This window comes from Ranitomeya imitator, chromosome 2 (assembly GCF_032444005.1).
Source record: "Ranitomeya imitator isolate aRanImi1 chromosome 2, aRanImi1.pri, whole genome shotgun sequence".
NCBI lineage: Eukaryota > Metazoa > Chordata > Amphibia > Anura > Dendrobatidae > Ranitomeya > Ranitomeya imitator.
The window spans coordinates 358661868-358686866 of NC_091283.1; the positions used below are offsets into that span (position 1 = coordinate 358661868).

The following is a 24999-nucleotide window of genomic DNA, read 5'->3' on the forward strand; positions in this document are numbered from 1 at the left end:
ATAAGAGACGCAACATGACTCACAGAATACTATGCCCTGCTGCAGCCCAGGATCACTGACAGCGGTAACAACACAGGTTTCCCATAAAAAAAACCACGGAGCCTCGCGTTCGACGTGTTGTCCCTAACACTAACTAAAGTACAAAAGAGTATAAAGACATATATTTTCACCTTGACACACACATGGCCCTTCTCTAGAGGCATCATACACACATGGCCCTGCTCTACAGGCATCATACACACATGGCCCTTCTCTAGAGGCACCATACACACATGGCCCTGCTCTACAGGCATCATACACACATTGCCCTGCTCTACAGGCATCATACACACATGGCCCTGCTCTACAGGCATCATACACACATGGCCCTGCCCTACAGGCATCATACACACATGGCCCTGCTGTACAGGTATCATACACACATGGCCCTTCTCTACAGGCATCATACACACATGGCCCTGCTCTACAGGCATCATACACACATGGCCCTGGTCTACAGGCATCATACACATGGCCCTTCTCTACAGGCATCATACACACATGGCCCTGCTCTACTGGCATCATACACACATGGCCCTGCTCTACAGGCATCATACACACATGGCCCTTCTCTACAGGCATCATACACACATGGCCCTTCTCTACAGGCATCATACACACATGGCCCTGCCCTACAGGCATCATACACACATGGCCCTGCTCTACAGGCATCATACACACATGGCCCTTCTCTACAGGCATCATACACACATGGCCCTTCTCTACAGGCATCATACACACATGGCCCTGCTCTACTGGCATCATACACACATGGCCCTGCTCTACTGGCATCATACACACATGGCCCTGCCCTACAGGCATCATACACACATGGCCCTGCTCTACAGGCATCATACACACATGGCCCTGCTCTACTGGCATCATACACACATGACCCTGCCCTACAGGCATCATACACACATGGCCCTGCTCTACAGGCATCATACACACATGACCCTGCTCTACTGGCATCATACACACATGGCCCTGCCCTACAGGCATCATACACACATGGCCCTGCTCTACTGGCATCATACACACATGGCCCTGCCCTACAGGCATCATACACACATGGCCCTGCTCTACAGGCATCATACACACATGGCCCTGCTCTACTGGCATCATACACACATGGCCCTGCTCTACTGGCATCATACACACATGGCCCTGCTCTACAGGCATCATACACACATGGCCCTGCTCTACTGGCATCATACACACATGGCCCTGCTCTACTGGCATCATACACACATGGCCCTGCTCTACAGGCATCATACACACATGGCCCTGCTCTACAGGCATCATACACACATGGCCCTGCTCTACTGGCATCATACACACATGGCCCTGCTCTACTGGCATCATATAGACATGCTCCGTACACCTCGTGCACACGGCTCTGCTCTGTACACCTCGTACACACACGGCTCTGCTCCGTACACCTCGTACACACGCGGCTCCGCTCCGTACACCTCGTACACACGTCTCCGCTCCATACACCTCGTACACACACGCCTCTGCCACATCCACCCTGTAAACCCCTCCTGACCCCACACATAAACTTCCCCTCATTCAGCACCATGACAACCAGCACAGCAGAGTCCTGCATACACTGAGGCCCCTGATCATGTGACCCCTGACTCCTCCCCTCCTGTGACCTCATCACAGGTCCTGTGCGCACAGAGCAGCCATATATGTGGTGTGCGGCTCTGCAGGTGGAGGTAGGTGCTGGAGATTCCCCATTACTGGGCAGTAACCCCTTCAGTGCTGAGACTATTTTGGTGCTTTCTGTTCCTTCTTTATATGACTCCTGACGTTTTGCTCCTTTCCCTTTTATAGATACATATGACCCGTATTGCTCCCATAGTGCATTGCCCCTTTCTTGCCCCCATAGTATAATGCTCCCACATCAACACTTGTACAGAAGTGACAGAGGGACACATCAGGCTCTCTGAGACGTTGTTTTACACCTGCGTGTCGGCTTTAAGTAGGTGAATAAGCCTGAAAAGGATGCACGACAGAACACACCTCTGCCATCTCCACTATAGTCTATGGCCCTGTCGGCGCATACATCCGAATCCCGTTTTGTTCGGGGGAATTAAAGCTCTGACAGGACCCATGAGAAAAGCGCAATGTGAAAGCCCCCTTAGCCGCTATCACTGTTGGACCGGTATCACAATACATGCGGCTGAACGTTCCGCTCCTGAGTGCCGGTGGCAGTGTCGGGTGTTAACATGCGAGATTCGGCCGTGTTTCTCGCATGTGTGATCCTGGCCTTATAGTGGAGCGATGACTAAAACACAGGCAGCTCCGCACATCTACTGTGCGCCACCATAACTGGAATGTACAATTACAGTAGTTGCATTATAAAGGTATTTTAGCTAAATCAAGTTATCACCGATCCACAGGTTAGGTAGGTGATCACTTATTGATCGGTGAGGTCCAACCATTGGAGGCCGCACTGATTGGAAGAATCGGGAACTTTTACCTTTGAGATGGTACTTTTAATTCCATTTTAAAATGCAGCAGCAGGTGGGATGTCTGACCACAGCTCCATTCTTTGGGGGCTGCCAGAAAAAACAAGTGCAGCACGCGGCAGCCACTTAGGGAATGAACGGCTCCATTGTAATGGGGATAAAAGCTCCCCATTCTGCAGGTCTATTTAATCTCTGATATAAGTAAAGTGTTCTTATTAATAGCAGACCTAGTGACCTCCATACATAACACAATCCACTATACCAAGACCAATACCACATACAGGGGACAAATACCGCCACACTGTGAGCTGACTACATATTACCACAACATAGTGATTGAATAATATCACACACAAGGAACAAATACCTCCACACCATGAACAGACAAAATACAGTATTGCCACAACATAGTGACCAAATAATACTACAATACTGATCATGAATATAAACTACAATACTAATATCACTAATATTACTACAGGTGACATTATACACAGGAGGGCTGTGTACAGTGTATATAGGGGTTTGTATATAGTGTCGGTGTACAGGTAGTACAGGGATCACCAATAACATACACAGGAGCTCTGTATGTAGTGTACAGGTAACACAGGGATCACCAGTGACATTATATACAGCAGCTCTGTATATAGTGTCAGTGTACAGGTAATACAGGGATCACCAGTGACGTCTGTAGTTGAAGTAATTCATCTTCGCCTTTCTTTATCTGGCGCAGACTGCTATCACTTCTTCCAGCCAGGACTCATCTTTGTAGAAAGTAACAGACATACCATAGTTAATTGCTTCTAGATCATATTCTTCACATTTCTCCAACTTCTGCCCTCCACAGTAACAGGACATTACTTTTGTTCTCTTCCCTCCCCCCCCCCCCCATGAAAAACTGGCATGACATGGCTCCCTAAGCCATCACTGATTATGGAAACTTCACACTTGACCTTGGAAATCAAGGTCCCGGTGTCTGAAGGAAGAGTGGAGAGGCACACAATCCAAGCTGCTTGAGGTCCCGTGTGAAGTTTCCACAATCAGTGATGGTTTGGGGAGCCATGTCATCTGCTGGTGTAGGTCCATTGTGTTTTATCAAGACCAAAGTCAGCACAGCCGTCTACCAGGAAATTTTAGAGCATTTCATGCTTCCCTCTGCTGACAAGCTTTTTGGAGATGGAAATGTTATTCTCCAGCAGGACTTGGCACCTGTCCACACTGCCAAAAGTACCAATACCTGGTTTAAAAACAACAGTAACACTGTGCTTGATTGGCCAGGTTGATGGATCGCGCAGGGGGAGGGGTGTGTCGACTTCACTCACCTCTGAGGAGGGGAGAGAAGGACCCAGCAGGGATCGGCTCTCTGATGCCACCACTTGCCCTAGTACGGTATGCTGCCAACAATTCCTAGTTCGATATACAAGCTTGTCCTACAACAGGCTTATATCGGGTCAGAAGCCAACCCTGGGGTGTTGTATAATATAACCAACTGAGCGTGCGGACGTGGGGATTCGTGAATGAAGAAAAAAGAGCAGCCCAAGATTAGTTTAATATTTAATCACCAAAAAGGCGCACTAGATGAATACAGATATATGTATATATACATATACAGTGGGGCAAAAAAGTATTTAGTCAGTCAGCAATAGTGCAAGTTCCACCACTTAAAAAGATGAGAGGCGGCTGTAATTTACATCATAGGTAGACCTCAACTATGGGAGACAAACTGAGAAAAAAAAATCCAGAAAATCACATTGTCTGTTTTTTTATCATTTTTTTTGCATATTATGGTGGAAAATAAGTATTTGGTCAGAAACAAACAATCAAGATTTCTGGCTCTCACAGACCTGTAACTTCTTCTTTAAGAGTCTCCTCTTTCCTCCACTCATTACCTGTAGTAATGGCACCTGTTTAAACTTGTTATCAGTATAAAAAGACACCTGTGCACACCCTCAAACAGTCTGACTCCAAACTCCACTATGGTGAAGACCAAAGAGCTGTCAAAGGACACCAGAAACAAAATTGTAGCCCTGCACCAGGCTGGGAACACTGAATCTGCAATAGCCAACCAGCTTGGAGTGAAGAAATCAACAGTGGGAGCAATAATTAGAAAATGGAAGACATACAAGACCACTGATAATCTCCCTCGATCTGGGGCTCCACGCAAAATCCCACCCCGTGGGGTCAGAATGATCACAAGAACGGTGAGCAAAAATCCCAGAACCATGCGGGGGGACCTAGTGAATGAACTGCAGAGAGCTGGGACCAATGTAACAAGGCCTACCATAAGTAACACACTACGCCACCATGGACTCAGATCCTGCAGTGCCAGACGTGTCCCACTGCTTAAGCCAGTACATGTCCGGGCCCATCTGAAGTTTGCTAGAGAGCATTTGGATGATCCAGAGGAGTTTTGGGAGAATGTCCTATGGTCTGATGAAACCAAACTGGAACTGTTTGGTAGAAACACAACTTGTCGTGTTTGGAGGAAAAAGAATACTGAGTTGCATCCATCAAACACCATACCTACTGTAAAGCATGGTGGTGGAAACATCATGCTTTGGGGCTGTTTCTCTGCAAAGGGGCCAGGACGACTGATCCGGGTACATGAAAGAATGAATGGGGCCATGTATCGTGAGATTTTGAGTGCAAACCTCCTTCCATCAGCAGGGGCATTGAAGATGAAACGTGGCTGGGTCTTTCAACATGACAATGATCCAAAGCACACCGCCAGGGCAACGAAGGAGTGGCTTCGTAAGAAGCATTTCAAGGTCCTGGAGTGGCCTAGCCAGTCTCCAGATCTCAACCCTATAGAAAACCTTTGGAGGGAGTTGAAAGTCCGTGTTGCCAAGCGAAAAGCCAAAAACATCACTGCTCTAGAGGAGATCTGCATGGAGGAATGGGCCAACATACCAACAACAGTGTGTGGCAACCTTGTGAAGACTTACAGAAAACGTTTGACCTCTGTCATTGCCAACAAAGAATATATTACAAAGTATTGAGATGAAATTTTGTTTCTGACCAAATACTTATTTTCCACCATAATATGCAAATAAAATGTTAAAAAAACAGACAATGTGATTTTCTGGATTTTTTTTTCTCAGTTTGTCTCCCATAGTTGAGGTCTACCTATGATGTAAATTACAGACGCCTCTCATCTTTTTAAGTGGTGGAACTTGCACTATTGCTGACTGACTAAATACTTTTTTGCCCCACTGTATATATATGTGTGTATGTATATATATATCTATATATATAATTGCCTAAGGGTTTTTCCGTCTTTCTGTCTGTCTGTCTGTCCTGGAAATCCCGCGTCTCTGATTGGTCGAGGCCGCCAGGGCACAGTATCGACGTAGAAATCCCGCGTCTCTGATTGGTCAGAGACGGGCACAGCGAAGATGATGTCATAAAGGACGTAGAAATCCCACGTTTCTGATTCAGCCACGGGCACAGTATCGACGTAGATGTCATAATGGTTGCCATGGCGACGATGATGTCATAAAGGTTGCCTCGACCAATCAGCGACGGGCACAGTCTGCCGCGAATTCTGGAATCATCATTGTCCATATACTACGGGGACATGCATATTCTAGAACCAATTCTCGACCAATCAGCGACGGGCACAGCGACGATGATGTCATAAAGGTTGCCTCGACCAATCAGCGACGGGCACAGTCTGCCGCGAATTCGCTTCGACCAATCAGCGACGGGCACAGTATCGACGATGATGTCATAAAGGTTGCCTCGACCAATCAGCGACGGGCACAGTCTGCCGCGAATTCTGGAATCATCATTGTCCATATACTACGGGGACATGCATATTCTAGAATACCCGATGCGTTAGAATCGGGCCACAATCTAGTATATATATATATATATATATATATATATATATATATACAGTTATACTATACAGTCAAGAGTGTGGTACAAGGGTATGGTACAGATAGGTTACAATTACCGTGATATGTAGCATGTGACCACAGTGAGGTGCTGATGGATCACAGGTCCAGATCTTTGTTACGTGATTCTCTCAGCTAATGGGCCTCCTGCCAGTAGAAAAACTCAGTCCAAAATGAGGAGCTGCCTATTATCTTCTAGGCTGCTCCCTCCCACATGCTATCCCCACCCCTGAGCTGAGCCGCTTCCCTTCTCTCATATCTGAGAGTATGATTTTCCAGGTAGAACCGGCGATGGCCCATAACTTTCACCCGAAGGTCCAAATGGAAAAGCGGCATCGACAATGGGTTCTGCTGGATTTTATCTTTACAGGGAGACCAAATACGGCTACTGTATTTAATTCCTGGTAGCTATGCTCGGTAACTCAATAATGCAGAGTGCTAGGGATGGCTGCCTGGCATGGGCTCGTGGGGAAAAGAATGCAGATTCCAATTATGTGCTCGGCTAGGCTCAGAGATATTGCATCCTGTTATTATAGGTCATTTTCCAGATTCAATATCCAGAACGAGGCCGAGGAGATTAAACCCTGCATGACCAGTCCCAAGAGAGGACAGCAGAAAATAAACTCCAGACAGGACTATGACATATATCATATGAGTTTCACTTTTTGTATTGAAGAACTGAAATAAATTAACTTTTTGATGATTTTCTAATTTTATGAGAAGCATTTGTATATATAATCTTCATCACCATACTGATGAATACCTAGTCAGAGCACCACATAAAGCCCCCCACAGGCCACCCCGGAGCACGAGCATATCATTAACTCAAAATTCAAAATAAAGATTAAACAACAACCACAAGACGGATTTCATCACCAGGTGTCATTTTAATTAGTTTAACGATTCCAACCTGACACTGTCTGTAGGTTACTGTGCACAATCTTGCTGACAAGTTCCCTTTAATAATGTCCTTCATCTTGGCCCCCTTTATTAAAGGTGGTGTCCACTACTAGGACAACCCCTTCTTATACTAAATGTTCGAACCCAATAAAATAATAAAGCCTACACTCACTTCCCACGGAGTCGGCACTCGCTCTCCCCAAGGCTGTGATGCGATGTTGTGACATGTGACTTCGGCGCCCAATCAGCACTTTGCGCCACTGTCTCCACCTTCAGACAAACTGAACTTGAATGGAAAGCTCGTAATCAGCTGCAGCCCGGACATAGAGTATAGGCTTTATTATTTTGATTAGGGACGAACATTTAGTTTAACCCCTTAGTGACGGAGACAATTTGGTACTTAATGACCAAGCCAATTTTTACAATTCTAACCATTGTCACTTTATGAGGTTATAGCTCTGAAATGCCTCAACGTATCCTACTGATTCTGAGAAAGTTTTTTTTGTGACATATTGTACTTCATGTTAGTGGTAAAATTTATTCGATATAACTTGCGTTTATTTGTGAAAAAATGAAAATTTGGCAAAAATTTTGAAAGTTTTGCAATTTTCAAAGTTTTAATTTTGTACACTTAAATCAGAGAGAGATGTTACACAAAATAGTTAATAAATAACTTTCCCACATGTCTACTTTACATCAGCACAATTTTGCAAACATAATTTTTTTTTTTTTGTTAGAACGTTATAAAGCTTAAAATTTGACCAGCGATTTCTCATTTTTCCAACAAAATTTGCAAAACCATTTTTTTAAGGGACTACCTCTCATTTGAAGTGAGTTTGCGGGGTCAATATAACAGAAAATACCCAAAAGTGACACCATTCTAAAAACTGCACTCCACAAGGTGTGCAAAACCTCATTCAAGAAGTTTATTAACCCTTCAGGTGCTTCACGAGAACTAAAGCAATGTGGAAGGAAAAAATGAACATTTTACTTTTTTCACAAAAAATTTACTTTGGAACCAATTTATTTTATTTTCACAAGGGTATCAGTAGAAAATGGACAGCAAAATTTGTTGTGCAATTTTTCCTGAGTACGCCGATACCCCATATGTAGGGAAAAGCCACTGTTTGGGTGCATGGCAGGGCTAAGAAGGGAGGAAGCACAATTTGACTTTTTGATCGCAAAATTGGCTGCAATAAATGGTGACGCCATGCCGTGTTTGGAGACCCCGTGATGTACCTAAACAGTGGACCCTGGGATGTCATGTTAGCCCATCAGTGACCCGTGGTCATGTGACACGGGTGCCAATGGACAGGATTAGTGAGGCGCTCCCAGCGGCATCACATTAAATGCAGCTGTCAGAGATTGACAGCATCATTTAAAGGTTTAACAGCAACGGGTGTATCGCAATTCCTCACGCGGCTGTTAGGGGCACATGTCAGCTGTTCAAAATATCTGACATGCGCCGGGAAAGATGTGGGCTCTGGCACTGAGCGTACATCAAAGGGATGGACACGACATGTGCTGTACATGTATATCGCATGCCGTGAAGGGGTTAAAGGCCGCCGGCCAGTCAAAAGCCTCACATCACTGTCATGTAACATCACTGCTATGCGCCGGACACTGAAGCCGATGTGCGGCACATAGCAGCGATGTTAAATGGTCCCTGGACGGCATCCTTTAAGTGTAACTGCTATGCGCCGTGCACTGACGTCAGTGGGTGGCCTCTAATGGATCGGCCGCCATCTTAACAACCATGCCAGCTTTGAAGCTGCAAGAGGACGCCAGGGGAGTGTAGGAAGGTGAAGAGAATTAGAAGAATTTTTTTTCCCTTGTGAATGGGCAGGGTAGTGGACATAGGGACCTAGGATGAGGCAGCATAGGAGCCCTGCTTTGGAGTAGATACATAGGGGCCCAGGATGGGGGAATACATAGAGACCCAGAATGAAGTGACATAGGGTCCCAGGACGGGACAAAATGGGGCCTAGGATGGTAGACGTTATTAAATAAAGGGGGTCAGGATAGGTGACGATTACTGGGGGGGGGGTCAGAATGAGAAACAAACATTATTAGTTTATGGTGGCAAGTGGGGAACATAATTACTGTAGGGGCCTATTAGGAAACATTACTAATGTAATATAACTTTTTAGGATACTGTCTACCATGGGGGATTAAAAGGGAGGTTGACACTATGTTGCTTTTTGTCTTCATCTGACGTAGTGTAGAAATCAGGTAAAAAGTGGGGAATTTGCTCTAGAAGCGATCAGCTATAAGTAACTGTTATTTTATATAGAGAAGAGTCTTGGCCGGAGGAGTGATGGCGCTCTGTGCCTGATGAAGAAGGAAAGCTATGATGAAGGACTACAACTAGAGACATCACTGGTGATTCAATGTATTACATGTGATCATTGTGTTACAGTGATCACTGTATTACCTGTTCTCTATGCACTATATACAGTGCTTCTGTGTATAATGTCACTGGTGATCGCTGTATTACCTGTACACTTTATGCAGAGCTCCTGTGTATAATATCACTGGTGATCACTGTATTATCTGTGTGCTATATACTATATAGAGAGCTATTGTGTATAATGTCATTGGTGATTCCTATGTTACCTGTAACACTATGCAGAGTTCCTGTGTATAATGTCATCAGTGATCACTGTATTACCTGTACATTATACGCTATATAAAGAGCTCCTGTATATAATGTCATTGATGATTTCTGTATTACCTGTACACTGATACTATATACAGAGCTCCTGTATATAATGTCACCTGTGGTAATAATTGTGTTATTAGTATTGTGGTTTTTATTCATGATCAATATGTGATCTGGTCATGGTGTGGTGGTATTTGTTCCTTGTATGTGGTATTATTCGGTCACTATGTGATGTAATATTCAGTCACTATGTGGTGGTAATATGAGGTATGGTCATGGTGTGGCGTATTTCTCTCTTATACATGGTATTATTGGTCTTGGTATAGGGGATTTTGTTCTGCATGGAGGTCACTTGTGTTCTCTCTGATATCAATAAGAGGAAGATTCTTTATTCCCAGTATAGATTAATTACCTGGACGCATAACTCTAAGCTGCCCTGTGTCTATTACATAGTATCAGATTTGCACTTAGAGAGGTTCTCCAGTGAAAACAAGTAATCGCCTATCCTAAGGCCATGTTCACACGTTCAGTATTTGGTCAGAATTTTACATCAGTATTTATAAGTCAAAATTAGGAGTCGGTAAATAATACAGAAGTGGTGACGTATTTCTATTACACTTTGCCTCAGATTGTTCCACTCCTGATTTTGGCTTACAAATAAGTGATGTAAAATACTGAATATGCGCACTCGGCCTGTTGTGAATTCCGCTCTTGGGCTCCCTCCGGTGGTTGTAAGTGGCACTTTTGTGAGTTCTGCTCTTGGGCTCCCTCTTGTGGTTTCAAGTGGTATGGCTGCTCCTTGGATTTAGCTGTCAGCAGCTGCTTCTACTGATTGTCTTTTCTGCTCGGCTATTTATGCCTGGCTCTTTCCTTCAGCCAGTGCCACTTGTAAATGGTTCCTGGTTGGATTCACATCTCTTTGGATTTCCCTGTTATCCTGACCAGTTCAGCAAAGCTAAGTTCTTGCTTGCTCTTTTCTGTCCACAGATTGTGGACTTATCCGTTCTGTGCTTTCTATGTTTGTCCAGCTTATCAGTATGAATTATCTCTGTGTTGCTGGAAGCTCTGGGAAGCAGATTTACCCTCCACACCTTTAGTCAGGTGTGGACATTTTTGTAATCTCTGCGTGGATTTTTGTAGTGTTTTATACTGACCGCACAGTATTCCATCCTGCCCTATCTATCTAGCTAGACTGGCCTCCTGTGCTCATCCTGGTTTCATTCTGTGTATGTCTTTTCCCTCTCCACTCACAGTCATTATTTGTGGGGGGCTAATCTATCCTTTGGGGATTTTCTCTGAGGCAAGATAGTTTTCCTGCTTCTATCTTTAGGGGTAGTTAGCTCTTAGGCTGTGACGAGGTGCCTAGGGAGAGTTAGGAGCATCCCACGGCTACTTCTAGTGTTGTGTTGAGCTTAGGGACTCCGGTCAGTACAGATACCACTTCCTTCAGAGCTCGTTCCATGTTGCTCCTAAACCACCAGATCATAACATTGGCCTAAGGATGTGATAACTCATTGATTGGTGGGGGTCTGAATCCTGGGACCCAACCGAACAGCAGAATGTGGAACTTTTATTCCCGTTAGAATGGATGGGCATGTACGACTTAACCACTGATCCATTCACTCCCTAAGTGGCTGCTTTTTCTGGAACCCCAAAGAGGATGAATGGAGCTGTGGTCAGTCATCTGAACTGCCACTGCATTTTAAAATTCGGATAAAAGTGCTTTGTCAGGTATAAAAGTTCCTCGTTCTTCCGATCTGTGCAGTTTCCAATGGTCGGATTCCATCGATCAATAAGTTATCACCTACCTAGCCTATAAATTGGTTGTTTTCACCAAAGAACGTCTTTAATGTAAACAACCGTAATTGTACATCCCAGTTATGGTGGTGCACAGTAGATGTGCAGGAGCCTCCTGTGTTTTACAGTCGAGGCGCCACTACAACAGGGATAACGGCTAACAGGAATTTGCATATAGCTATAGAGTGGGCCCCTAGAGTCAATTCCTCCTGTGGACCCCAGACACCCCAGTCCGAATCTATACAACATACAAGCCTCTGATTGCTTCGGTGATGCACGGTACTACTGTAGTGCGGGGTATTATACCTGCCTGTCAGTGCAATACTTACTAATGGCCCCATACACTTGAGATAACAATTGGCTGAACGATCCTTCTGGCGACATCTGTCTCTCTCGAATGTCCCATACACAACCATTGTACTCAGCTGGGCTTTCTTGTGGTCTCTATGAGAGAGTCGTTGGGAGACTCTTCTAGTCAAGGCTTCTCTCCAAGGAGAGCAAACAGAAAAGCTTCTGAAATTCAGCATGCCAGATTCTTCTCTCACTTGACATCATCTGTTGGGAGGCCCCCTTATATGTTATATAGTTGACCAGTTCCACCTGAAATTAGCAGTTTCAGATGACTTTAGTATAGTGTGTCTGGGGGTATTAAGACATAACTTATTTGAAGCTGGTAAATGAGATCCCCTCTGACTCTATCAACCTTATTAGATGCCATGTGTTATGATCTGGTGGCCTAGGAGCAGCATGAGAATACATTTCAAAAACCTGACCTGCACATCCAAACATAGACTGAGTGTGAACAGGTGCTGAACCCAGAGTCGCCAACTCGTATATAGTTAAATAAATAGGGCAGCACACTGCAGCGCCAAAACATGTAAACTTGAAAAAACGAAATTTGAACTGCATTACTGCACTAGAAATATGAAAAATGAGAGCTTTTAGCGCACAAAAATGGCCAATTTTATGTGTACCTCGTAGCCACGTTAAGGCATCTCTCTTATACGAGGTCCTAAGTTTGACCTACCTCACTGAGAATAAACGTCTCCATCTGAATGGGTACATGCAAAAACCTCTTCTTGGACTCAAATTCTCTCTCTATGTGGAGGGGTATTGGACCTACTATAATTAAAACACCTGAAGCTAGGAGGCGGGGAGTGCACGATCAGAAGGCTAGAGAATACATTTCAAAAACCTGACCTGCACATCCAAACATAGACTGAGTGTGAACAGGTGCTGAACCCAGAGTCGCCAACTCGTATATAGTTAAATAAATAGGGCAGCACACTGCAGCGCCAAAACATGTAAACTTGAAAAAACGAAATTTGAACTGCATTACTGCACTAGAAATATGAAAAATGAGAGCTTTTAGCGCACAAAAATGGCCAATTTTATGTGTACCTCGTAGCCACGTTAAGGCATCTCTCTTATACGAGGTCCTAAGTTTGACCTACCTCACTGAGAATAAACGTCTCCATCTGAATGGGTACATGCAAAAACCTCTTCTTGGACTCAAATTCTCTCTCTATGTGGAGGGGTATTGGACCTACTATAATTAAAACACCTGAAGCTAGGAGGCGGGGAGTGCACGATCAGAAGGCTAGAGAATACATTTCAAAAACCTGACCTGCACATCCAAACATAGACTGAGTGTGAACAGGTGCTGAACCCAGAGTCGCCAACTCGTATATAGTTAAATAAATAGGGCAGCACACTGCAGCGCCAAAACATGTAAACTTGAAAAAACGAAATTTGAACTGCATTACTGCACTAGAAATATGAAAAATGAGAGCTTTTAGCGCACAAAAATGGCCAATTTTATGTGTACCTCGTAGCCACGTTAAGGCATCTCTCTTATACGAGGTCCTAAGTTTGACCTACCTCACTGAGAATAAACGTCTCCATCTGAATGGGTACATGCAAAAACCTCTTCTTGGACTCAAATTCTCTCTCTATGTGGAGGGGTATTGGACCTACTATAATTAAAGCACCTGAAGCTAGGAGGCGGGGAGTGCACGATCAGAAGGCTAGAGAATACATTTCAAAAACCTGACCTGCACATCCAAACATAGACTGAGTGTGAACAGGTGCTGAACCCAGAGTCGCCAACTCGTATATAGTTAAATAAATAGGGCAGCACACTGCAGCGCCAAAACATGTAAACTTGAAAAAACGAAATTTGAACTGCATTACTGCACTAGAAATATGAAAAATGAGAGCTTTTAGCTCACAAAAATGGCCAATTTTATGTGTACCTCGTAGCCACGTTAAGGCATCTCTCTTATACGAGGTCCTAAGTTTGACCTACCTCACTGAGAATAAACGTCTCCATCTGAATGGGTACATGCAAAAACCTCTTCTTGGACTCAAATTCTCTCTCTATGTGGAGGGGTATTGGACCTACTATAATTAAAACACCTGAAGCTAGGAGGCGGGGAGTGCACGATCAGAAGGCTAGAGAATACATTTCAAAAACCTGACCTGCACATCCAAACATAGACTGAGTGTGAACAGGTGCTGAACCCAGAGTCGCCAACTCGTATATAGTTAAATAAATAGGGCAGCACACTGCAGCGCCAAAACATGTAAACTTGAAAAAACGAAATTTGAACTGCATTACTGCACTAGAAATATGAAAAATGAGAGCTTTTAGCGCACAAAAATGGCCAATTTTATGTGTACCTCGTAGCCACGTTAAGGCATCTCTCTTATACGAGGTCCTAAGTTTGACCTACCTCACTGAGAATAAACGTCTCCATCTGAATGGGTACATGCAAAAACCTCTTCTTGGACTCAAATTCTCTCTCTATGTGGAGGGGTATTGGACCTACTATAATTAAAACACCTGAAGCTAGGAGGCGGGGAGTGCACGATCAGAAGGCTAGAGAATACATTTCAAAAACCTGACCTGCACATCCAAACATAGACTGAGTGTGAACAGGTGCTGAACCCAGAGTCGCCAACTCGTATATAGTTAAATAAATAGGGCAGCACACTGCAGCGCCAAAACATGTAAACTTGAAAAAACGAAATTTGAACTGCATTACTGCACTAGAAATATGAAAAATGAGAGCTTTTAGCGCACAAAAATGGCCAATTTTATGTGTACCTCGTAGCCACGTTAAGGCATCTCTCTTATACGAGGTCCTAAGTTTGACCTACCTCACTGAGAATAAACGTCTCCATCTGAATGGGTACATGCAAAAACCTCTTCTTGGACTCAAATTCTCTCTCTATGTGGAGGGGTATTGGACCTACTATAATTAAAACACCTGAAGCTAGGAGGCGGGGAGTGCACGATCAGAAGGCTAGAGAATACATTTCAAAAACCTGACCTGCACATCCAAACATAGACTGAGTGTGAACAGGTGCTGAACCCAGAGTCGCCAACTCGTATATAGTTAAATAAATAGGGCAGCACACTCAGTCTATGTTTGGATGTGCAGGTCAGGTTTTTGAAATGTATTCTCTAGCCTTCTGATCGTGCACTCCCCGCCTCCTAGCTTCAGGTGTTTTAATTATAGTAGGTCCAATACCCCTCCACATAGAGAGAGAATTTGAGTCCAAGAAGAGGTTTTTGCATGTACCCATTCAGATGGAGACGTTTATTCTCAGTGAGGTAGGTCAAACTTAGGACCTCGTATAAGAGAGATGCCTTAACGTGGCTACGAGGTACACATAAAATTGGCCATTTTTGTGTGCTAAAAGCTCTCATTTTTCATATTTCTAGTGCAGTAATGCAGTTCAAATTTCGTTTTTTCAAGTTTACATGTTTTGGCGCTGCAGTGTGCTGCCCTATTTATTTAACTATATACGAGTTGGCGACTCTGGGTTCAGCACCTGTTCACACTCAGTCTATGTTTGGATGTGCAGGTCAGGTTTTTGAAATGTATTCTCTAGCCTTCTGATCGTGCACTCCCCGCCTCCTAGCTTCAGGTGTTTTAATTATAGTAGGTCCAATACCCCTCCACATAGAGAGAGAATTTGAGTCCAAGAAGAGGTTTTTGCATGTACCCATTCAGATGGAGACGTTTATTCTCAGTGAGGTAGGTCAAACTTAGGACCTCGTATAAGAGAGATGCCTTAACGTGGCTACGAGGTACACATAAAATTGGCCATTTTTGTGCGCTAAAAGCTCTCATTTTTCATATTTCTAGTGCAGTAATGCAGTTCAAATTTCGTTTTTTCAAGTTTACATGTTTTGGCGCTGCAGTGTGCTGCCCTATTTATTTAACTATATACGAGTTGGCGACTCTGGGTTCAGCACCTGTTCACACTCAGTCTATGTTTGGATGTGCAGGTCAGGTTTTTGAAATGTATTCTCTAGCCTTCTGATCGTGCACTCCCCGCCTCCTAGCTTCAGGTGTTTTAATTATAGTAGGTCCAATACCCCTCCACATAGAGAGAGAATTTGAGTCCAAGAAGAGGTTTTTGCATGTACCCATTCAGATGGAGACGTTTATTCTCAGTGAGGTAGGTCAAACTTAGGACCTCGTATAAGAGAGATGCCTTAACGTGGCTACGAGGTACACATAAAATTGGCCATTTTTGTGCGCTAAAAGCTCTCATTTTTCATATTTCTAGTGCAGTAATGCAGTTCAAATTTCGTTTTTTCAAGTTTACATGTTTTGGCGCTGCAGTGTGCTGCCCTATTTATTTAACTATATACGAGTTGGCGACTCTGGGTTCAGCACCTGTTCACACTCAGTCTATGTTTGGATGTGCAGGTCAGGTTTTTGAAATGTATTCTCTAGCCTTCTGATCGTGCACTCCCCGCCTCCTAGCTTCAGGTGTTTTAATTATAGTAGGTCCAATACCCCTCCACATAGAGAGAGAATTTGAGTCCAAGAAGAGGTTTTTGCATGTACCCATTCAGATGGAGACGTTTATTCTCAGTGAGGTAGGTCAAACTTAGGACCTCGTATAAGAGAGATGCCTTAACGTGGCTACGAGGTACACATAAAATTGGCCATTTTTGTGCGCTAAAAGCTCTCATTTTTCATATTTCTAGTGCAGTAATGCAGTTCAAATTTCGTTTTTTCAAGTTTACATGTTTTGGCGCTGCAGTGTGCTGCCCTATTTATTTAACTATATAGGAGCAGCATGAGACGTACTCTGGAGAAGGTGGTACCAGTACTGACCACAGACCCTGAACTTAACACCGCAACTAGAAACGGCCGTGGGATGTACCTAACTCTCCCTAGACACCTCGACACAGCCTGAGGACTAAATACCCCTAAAGATAGAAACGGGAAAACTATCTTGCCTCAGAGAAAATCCCCAAAGGATAGACAGCCCCCCACAAATATTGACTGTGAGAGGAGAGGGAAATTACATACGCAGACTGAAATCAGGATTTAGCACAGGAGGCCATTCTAGCTAGAAAGAAAGTATAGGACAGAGTACTATGCGGTCAATATTAAAACACTAGAAAATATCCACCACAGACCATACAAAATCTCCACATCTGACTAAAGACATGGAGGGTATATCTGCATCTCCAGAGATACAGCTTGGCTGAATAAATCCTTACACAGACCAAGCTGGACAAGGCAAAACATATAAATGCACTGAATTATAAGGCCCACAGCATGTGGACAGCAAAAACAAAGCCAGAACTTATCTTTGTTGAAATGAACAGCAAAAGCAGGAGAGACCAGGCAGGATGTGAATCCTCCAAAAACAATGGACAACTGGCACTAACTAAAGAAACAAGCAAGACTAAATAGCCCAGTCCAAAGCACTAAGTGGACACACCTGATGAATGCTGCGATCCAAAGACAGCAGCACTACCACTCATAACCACCGGAGGGAGCCCAAGAGCAGAATTCACAACAGTACCCCCCCTTGAGGAGGGGTCACCGAACCCTCACCAGAGCCCCAAGGCCGATCAGGACGAGCTAAATGAAAGGCACAAACCAAATCGTCAGCATGAACATCGGAGGCAACAACCCAAGAATTATCTTCCTGTCCATAACCCTTCCATTTGACAAGATACTGAAGCTTCCGCCTCGAAAAACGAGAATCCAAAATCTTCTCAACCACATACTCCAACTCCCCATCAATCAACACCGGGGCCGGAGGATCAACAGAGGGGATAACGGGCATCACATATTTCCGAAACAAAGATCTATGGAAAACATTATGGATGGAAAAAGAGGCTGGAAGGGCCAAACGAAAAGACACAGGATTGATAATCTCAGAAATCCTATAAGGACCAATAAACCGAGGCTTGAACTTAGGGGAAGAAACCTTCATAGGAACATGACGGGAAGACAACCAGACCAAATTCCCAACCCGAAGCCGGGAACCAACACACCGACGATGGTTAGCAAAACGCTGAGCTTCCTCCTGAGACAACACCAAATTGTCCACCACGAGCCCAAATCTGCTGCAGCCTGTCAACCACAGAATCCACACCAGGACAATCAGAAGGCTCAACCTGCCCTGAAGAAAAACGAGGATGAAAACCAAAATTACAAAAAAAAGGCGAAACCAAGGTAGCAGAACTAGCCCGATTATTAAGGGCAAACTCGGCCAATGCAAGAAAGCCACCCAATCATCTTGATCAGCAGACACAAAGCATCTCAAATAAGTTTCCAAAGTCTGATTAGTTCGCTCGGTTTGGCCATTTGTCTGAGGATGAAATGCAGAAGAAAAAGACAAATCAATGCCCAGCCTAGCACAAAAGGCCCGCCAAAACCTAGAAACAAACTGGGAACCTCTATCGGACACAATATTCTCCGGAATGCCATGCAAACGAACCACATGCTGAAAAAACAACGGAACCAAATCAGAAGAGGAAGGCAATTTAGGCAAAGGTACCAAATGAACCATCTTAGAAAACCGGTCACAAACCACCCAGATAACAGACATCCTCTGGGAAACCGGAAGATCTGAAATAATATCCATAGAAATATGCGTCCAAGGCCTCTCAGGGACCGGCAAAGGCAAAAGCAACCCACTAGCGCGGGAACAGCAAGGCTTGGCCCGCGCACAAGTCCCACAGGACTGCGCAAAAGAACGCACATCCCGCGACAAAGAAGGCCACCAAAAGGATCTACCAACCAAATCTCTGGTACCAAAAATCCCAGGATGGCCAGCCAACACAGAACAATGAACCGCAGAAATCACTCTACTAGTCCATCTATCAGGAACAAACAGTTTCCCCACTGGACAGCGGTCAGGTTTATTAGCCTGAAATTCCTGAAGAACCCGTCTCAGGGGAGATGGCAGAAAGAATCACCCCTTCCTTCAGAATGCCGACCGGCTCAAGTACCCCCGGGGAATCAGGCAAAAAACTCCTAGAGAGGGCATCAGCCTTAACATTCTTAGAACCCGGAAGATACGAGACCACAAAATCAAAACGGGAGAAAAACAGGGACCATCGAGCCTGTCTAGGATTCAACCGTTTGGCAGACTCGAGGTAAATCAGATTCTTATGATCGGTCAGGACCACAATACGGTGCTTGGCCCCCTCAAGCCAATGTCGCCACTCCTCAAATGCCCACTTCATAGCCAACAACTCCCGATTGCCGACATCATAATTGCGTTCCGCAGGCGAAAACTTTTGAGAAAAGAAGGCACACGGTTTCATCAAGGAACCATCAGAATTCCTCTGAGACAAAACGGCCCCTGCCCCAATCTCAGACGCGTCAACCTCAACCTGAAATGGAAGAGAAACATCCGGCTGACGCAACACAGGGGCAGAAGTAAATCGGCGTTTAACCCCTTCCCGACCCATGACGCCACGTAGGCGTCATGAAAGTCGGTGCCAATCCGACCCATGACGCCTATGTGGCGTCATGGAAAGATCGCGTCCCTGCAGATCCGGTGAAAGGGTTAACTCCCATTTCACCCGATCTGCAGGGACAGGGGGAGTGGTAGTTTAGCCCAGGGGGGGTGGCTTCACCCCCCCGTGGCTACGATCGCTCTGATTGGCTGTTGAAAGTGAAACTGCCAATCAGAGCGATTTGTAATATTTCTGTTAGGGTTGGCGGAACACACCAAATATATTGTTTATTAAATGGAATTGGTGCGTTTTAAACCCGGGATCCACCGTGCAGGAAAGTACCTGCTGCTAAATAATGGCGGCTCTATATGGCGGTATATACCAACTCTGTTAGCTTCACAGAGTAACCGCGAGAGGTAGGCTCTGTGCCCTGTTAGACTTTCACAGAGGCACAGGCCAACTACCCAGATGTGAGCAGTGAGTGGTCATGCATGCATACACAATCTCCTCGCCGGAGGAGCCAGCATTCTAGGGGCTTATTTCAGCCGAGTCACTGAACACACTTATACACAATCTCCTCGCCGGAGGTGCCAGCATTCTAGGGGCTTATTTCAGCCGGGTCCCTGAACACATACAAACGCATGACCACATTGGCGCAAAGCATATGACAAAAGACTATACTAGCGCATGGCCGTGCGGTCATGCGCAGTTTATATAGTTACAGCACAGGAAGCTGCTACCAAAGTTTTGCCCTTTCAGGACCTTCCTGGAGGACCAATGGGATGCGCTGCAGTACCTGAACATGTGACCGAACATGTGACCCTCGACCTCCAATGGGAGACCTTGCCCTGGGCATGCTCAGTGTGTGTAAATAAGGACTTAGTCCCAGAGAGGCCTGCTCGCCGCAGATCAGTGCAGGGTACCATAGGAAAGCCAGAAAAGGCAGTAGTGACCCTATGCACCGAATCAGCCTCAGCGAGACGCTGGGAGCGACGTCTCCGCTGAGCAGACCCCACTGCGGCCGATGCTGAATGGGAGACCGCAGCAGACACGGATCGAGATTCCCCCTGTGCAGCAGAGGAAACTCGACTCCTAACAATTTCACCTATTATAACTGGTGAAATATTACAATCCAGCCATGGCCGATGCTGCAATATCATCGGCCATGGCTGGAAACACTAATGTGCCCCCACCCCACCCCACCGATCGCTCCCCCCAGCCCTCCGATCTGTCCGGTACACTGCTCCGGCTCCCCTCCGTCCTGTGCTCCGCTCCCCCCTGTGCTCTTGTCCGCTCCCCCCGTGCTCCAATCACCCTCCCCGTGCTCCAATCACCCCCCCTGCACTCCGATCCACCCCCCGTGCTCTGCTCCACCCCCCCCTGTGCTCCGTTCCACTCCATCCCCGTGCTCCGTTCCACCCCTCCCGCGCTCCGATCCCACCCCCCATGCTCCGATTCCCCCCCCCCCCGTGTTTTCCCCCACCCCATCATACCTACCGATCCTGCCGGGGTCCGTCCGTCCTCTCCCTGGGCGCCGCCATCTTCCAAAATGGCGGGCGCATGCGTAGTGCGCCCGCCGAATCTGCCGGCCGGCAGATTCGTTCCAAAGTGCATTTTGCTCACTGAGATATAATCTATCTCAGTGATCAAAATAAAAAAAATAATAAATGACCCCCCCCCCCTTTGTCACCCCCATAGGTAGGGACAATAAAAAAATAAAGAATTTTTTTTTCCCACTAATGTTAGAATAGGGTTAGGGTTAGGGCTAGGGTTAGGGCTAGGGTTAGGGTTAGGGGTAGGGCTAGGGTTAGGGGTAGGGTTAGGGGTAGGGCTAGGGTTAGGGGTAGGGTTAGGGGTAGGGTTAGGGGTAGGGCTAGGGTTAGGGTTAGGGTTTCGGTATGTGCACACGTATTCTGGTCCGCTGCAGATTTTTCCGCTGCGGATTTGATAAATCCGCAGTGCTAAACCGCTGCGGATTTATGGCGGATTTACCGAATTTTTTCTGCGCATTTCACTGCGGTTTTACAACTGCGATTTTCTATTTGAGCAGTTGTAAAACCGCTGCGGAATCCGCAGAAAGAAGCGACATGCTGCGGAATGTAAACCGCTGCGTTTCCGTGCAGTTTTTCCGCAGCATGTGTACAGCGATTTTTGTTTCCCATAGGTTTACATTGAACTGTAAACTCATGGGAAACTGCTGCGGATCCGCAGCGTTTTCCGCAGTGTGTGCACATACCTTTAGAATTAGGCTATGTTCACACGGTGCGGATTTGGCTGCGGATCCGCAGCGGATTTTCCGCTGCGGATTCGCAGCAGTGTTCCATCAGGTTTACAGTACCATGTAAACCTATGGAAAACCAAATCCGCTGTGCCCATGGTGCGGAAAATACCGCGCGGAAAAGCTGCATTGTATTTTCCGCAGCATGTCAATTCTTTGTGCGGATTCCGCAGCGTTTTACACCTGTTCCTCAATTGGAATCCGCAGGTGAAATCCGCACAAAAAACACTGGAAATCCGCGGAAAATCCGCAGGTAAAACACAGTGCCTTTTACCCACGGATTTTTCAAAAATGATGCTGAAAAATCTCACACGAATCCGCAACGTGGGCACATAGCCTTAGGGTTAGGGTTGCAATTAGGGTTGTGGTTAGGGTTGTGATTAGGGTTATGGCTACAGTTGGGATTAGGGTTAGGGGTGTGGGGGGGGTTAGTGTTGGAGGTAGAATTGAGGGGTCACCACTGTTTAGGCACATCAGGGGTCTCCAAACGCAACATGGCGCCACCATTAATTCCAGCCAATCTCGTATTCAAAAAGTCAAATGGTGCTCCCTCACTTCCGAGCCCCGACGTGTGCCCAAACAGTGGTTTACCCCCACATATGGGGTACCAGCATACTCAGGATAAACTGCGCATTGCGCAGTTGAGCGACCTTGACCTTTTTAGAGTCGAGCCGTGTTTCGCGAAACCCGACTATCTTAGAAGTCGAGTCGAGTGGAATCGGCCGATTATCGCGAAAAGTCGGGTATCGCCCGAAACACGAAACCCAATGCAAGTCAATGGGGGAGCATAGTCGGCAGTGAGTGGAGGCCAGGAAAACACCTACACTGCCCATTTTAATGGCAAAAACATCCATTCTTGTTAAAGAAGCTTGTCAATCGTAATTTACCTTATAATAATTGGAAGGCATTTGAAATTGGGGGTCATTTGGCTAAAGTTGTGGGGGGTAGGGCTGGCTCAAGTAATTAGTGGGCCCAGTAAATCTGGACCACGTCACGGCAGTGGAGCAGGGAGAGGTAAGTATTTAAACTTTGCAAGTGCTGTGATCCTGAGCAAGCAGGGGGGGCCACTCGTTGGCATTGGCACTGGCACAGGGCCCCTCAAAGTACAGCGGTGTGTTTGCACGGCGGGGGCGCCTCCCACCGGCAGCAACACTTTTGCGTACTATGAGAGGCCCTGTGCCAGTGACGTTGCCAACTAGTATTCCTCCCCCCACCTGATGAAGGAACCTGCACTTTCATCTGCACCTTCCTCTTTGTCCCCGTGTAAGGTGGTATGGTATGCGGGAAGAGGAACCAGACTTTCAGCAGGGTCACAATCTTGCTGTGTAGCGTGCACGGGGAATTTTGCATTATGGGTCAATGTACCAGCAGACTCATCTATCACTGGCTGGGCAATGGGCAGGATGAGGAGGAAACACAGATATAGGCCCAAAGAATAAAGTGGGCTAAATGCAGTTCAAAATTGGTAACACAGGACTAACCAGGGGGCATTGCAGTGGAGGACAACTGGAATGAGAGGCTGACACAGAGAGTAGGCTCAAATCAGTAAGTAGTCGACATGCAGTTCAAAATTGGCAACCGTAGTAAACAGGCGGCCCAGCTTTGTTCAGTTGAGGGGAACAGCAAGGAGTGGCAGACACCGATAGTAGGCCCCAACCCAACTAGTAGGCCAAATGCAGTCTAACATTAACAACTACTTAACAAGAGCCTGAAAATGGAATTTCAGGACAGGAAACCAGGAGAACAGCAAGGAGTGGCAGACACCGATAGTAGGCCCCAAACCAACTAGTACGCCAAATGCAGTTGTTCCATTTAACTACAATTTAATGAGAGCCTGAAGATAGAAGTTCAGGAAAGGCAACCTGGAGAACACCTTGGAGTGGAACACACCATCTCTCTACACCCCATACCCAATTTGTAGGCCTAATGCAGTGTAGTTTTCAACAACTACTAAACGAGAGTCGGAAGATCGAAGCAATGTGGACGAAACCTGGGGAACACCTTGGAGTGTAACACACCGTCTCTCTACACCCCATACCCAATTTGTAGGCCTAATGCAGTGTAGTTTTCTACAACTACTAAACGAGAGTCGGAAGACCGAAGCAATGTGGACGAAACCTGGGGAACACCTTGGAGTGGAACACACCATCTCTCTACACCCCATACCCAATTTGTAGGCCTAATGCAGTGTAGTTTTCTACAACTACTAAACGAGAGCATGAAGATCGAAGCAATGGAGAGGAAACCTGGGGAACACCTTGGAGTGGAACACACCATCTCTCTACACCCCATACCCAATTTGTAGGCCTAATGCAGCGTAGTTTCCAACAACTACTAAACGAGAGCATGAAGATCAAAGCTCAGGAAAGGCAACCTGGAGAACACCTTGGAGTGGAACACACCATCTCTCTACACCCCATACCCAATTTGTAGGCCTAATGCAGCGTAGTTTCCAACAACTACTAAACGAGAGCATGAAGATCGAAGCAATGGAGAGGAAACCTGGGGAACACCTTGGAGTGGAACACACCATCTCTCTACACCCCATACCCAATTTGTAGGCCTAATGCAGCGTAGTTTCCAACAACTACTAAACGAGAGCATGAAGATTGAAGCTCAGGAAAGGCAACCTGGAGAACACCTTGGAGTGGAACACACCATCTCTCTACACCCCATACCCAATTTGTAGGCCTAATGCAGCGTAGTTTCCAACAACTACTAAACGAGAGCATGAAGATCGAAGCTCAGGAAAGGCAACCTGGAGAACACCTTGGAGTGGAACACACCATCTCTCTACACCCCATACCCAATTTGTAGGCCTAATGCAGCGTAGTTTCCAACAACTACTAAACGAGAGCATGAAGATCGAAGCAATGGAGAGGAAACCTGGGGAACACCTTGGAGTGGAACACACCATCTCTCTACACCCCATACCCAATTTGTAGGCCTAATGCAGCGTAGTTTCCAACAACTACTAAACGAGAGCATGAAGATGGAACCAATGGCGATGAAACCTGGGGAACACCTTGGAGTGGAACATACCATCTCTCTACACCCCATACCCAATTTGTAGGCCTAATGCAGCGTAGTTTCCAACAACTACTAAACGAGAGCATGAAGATTGAAGCTCAGGAAAGGCAACCTGGAGAACACCTTGGAGTGGAACACACCATCTCTCTACACCCCATACCCAATTTGTAGGCCTAATGCAGCGT

At 45.9% G+C, this 24999-nt stretch overlaps 1 protein-coding gene across 1 annotated transcript in view; it reads left to right on the forward strand.

Annotated features, from left to right (window-relative positions):
• Positions 1-1706: 1706 nt before the first annotated feature.
• Positions 1707-24999, forward strand: part of LOC138663821 (zinc finger protein 182-like) — a 113834-nt gene continuing 90541 nt past the window's right edge. Inside the window, exon 1 of the mRNA XM_069750165.1 lies at positions 1707-1760. Within this exon, the coding sequence (XP_069606266.1) occupies positions 1734-1760 (27 nt within the window). The 5' untranslated portion in view covers positions 1707-1733. The remainder of the gene's footprint in view (positions 1761-24999) is intronic.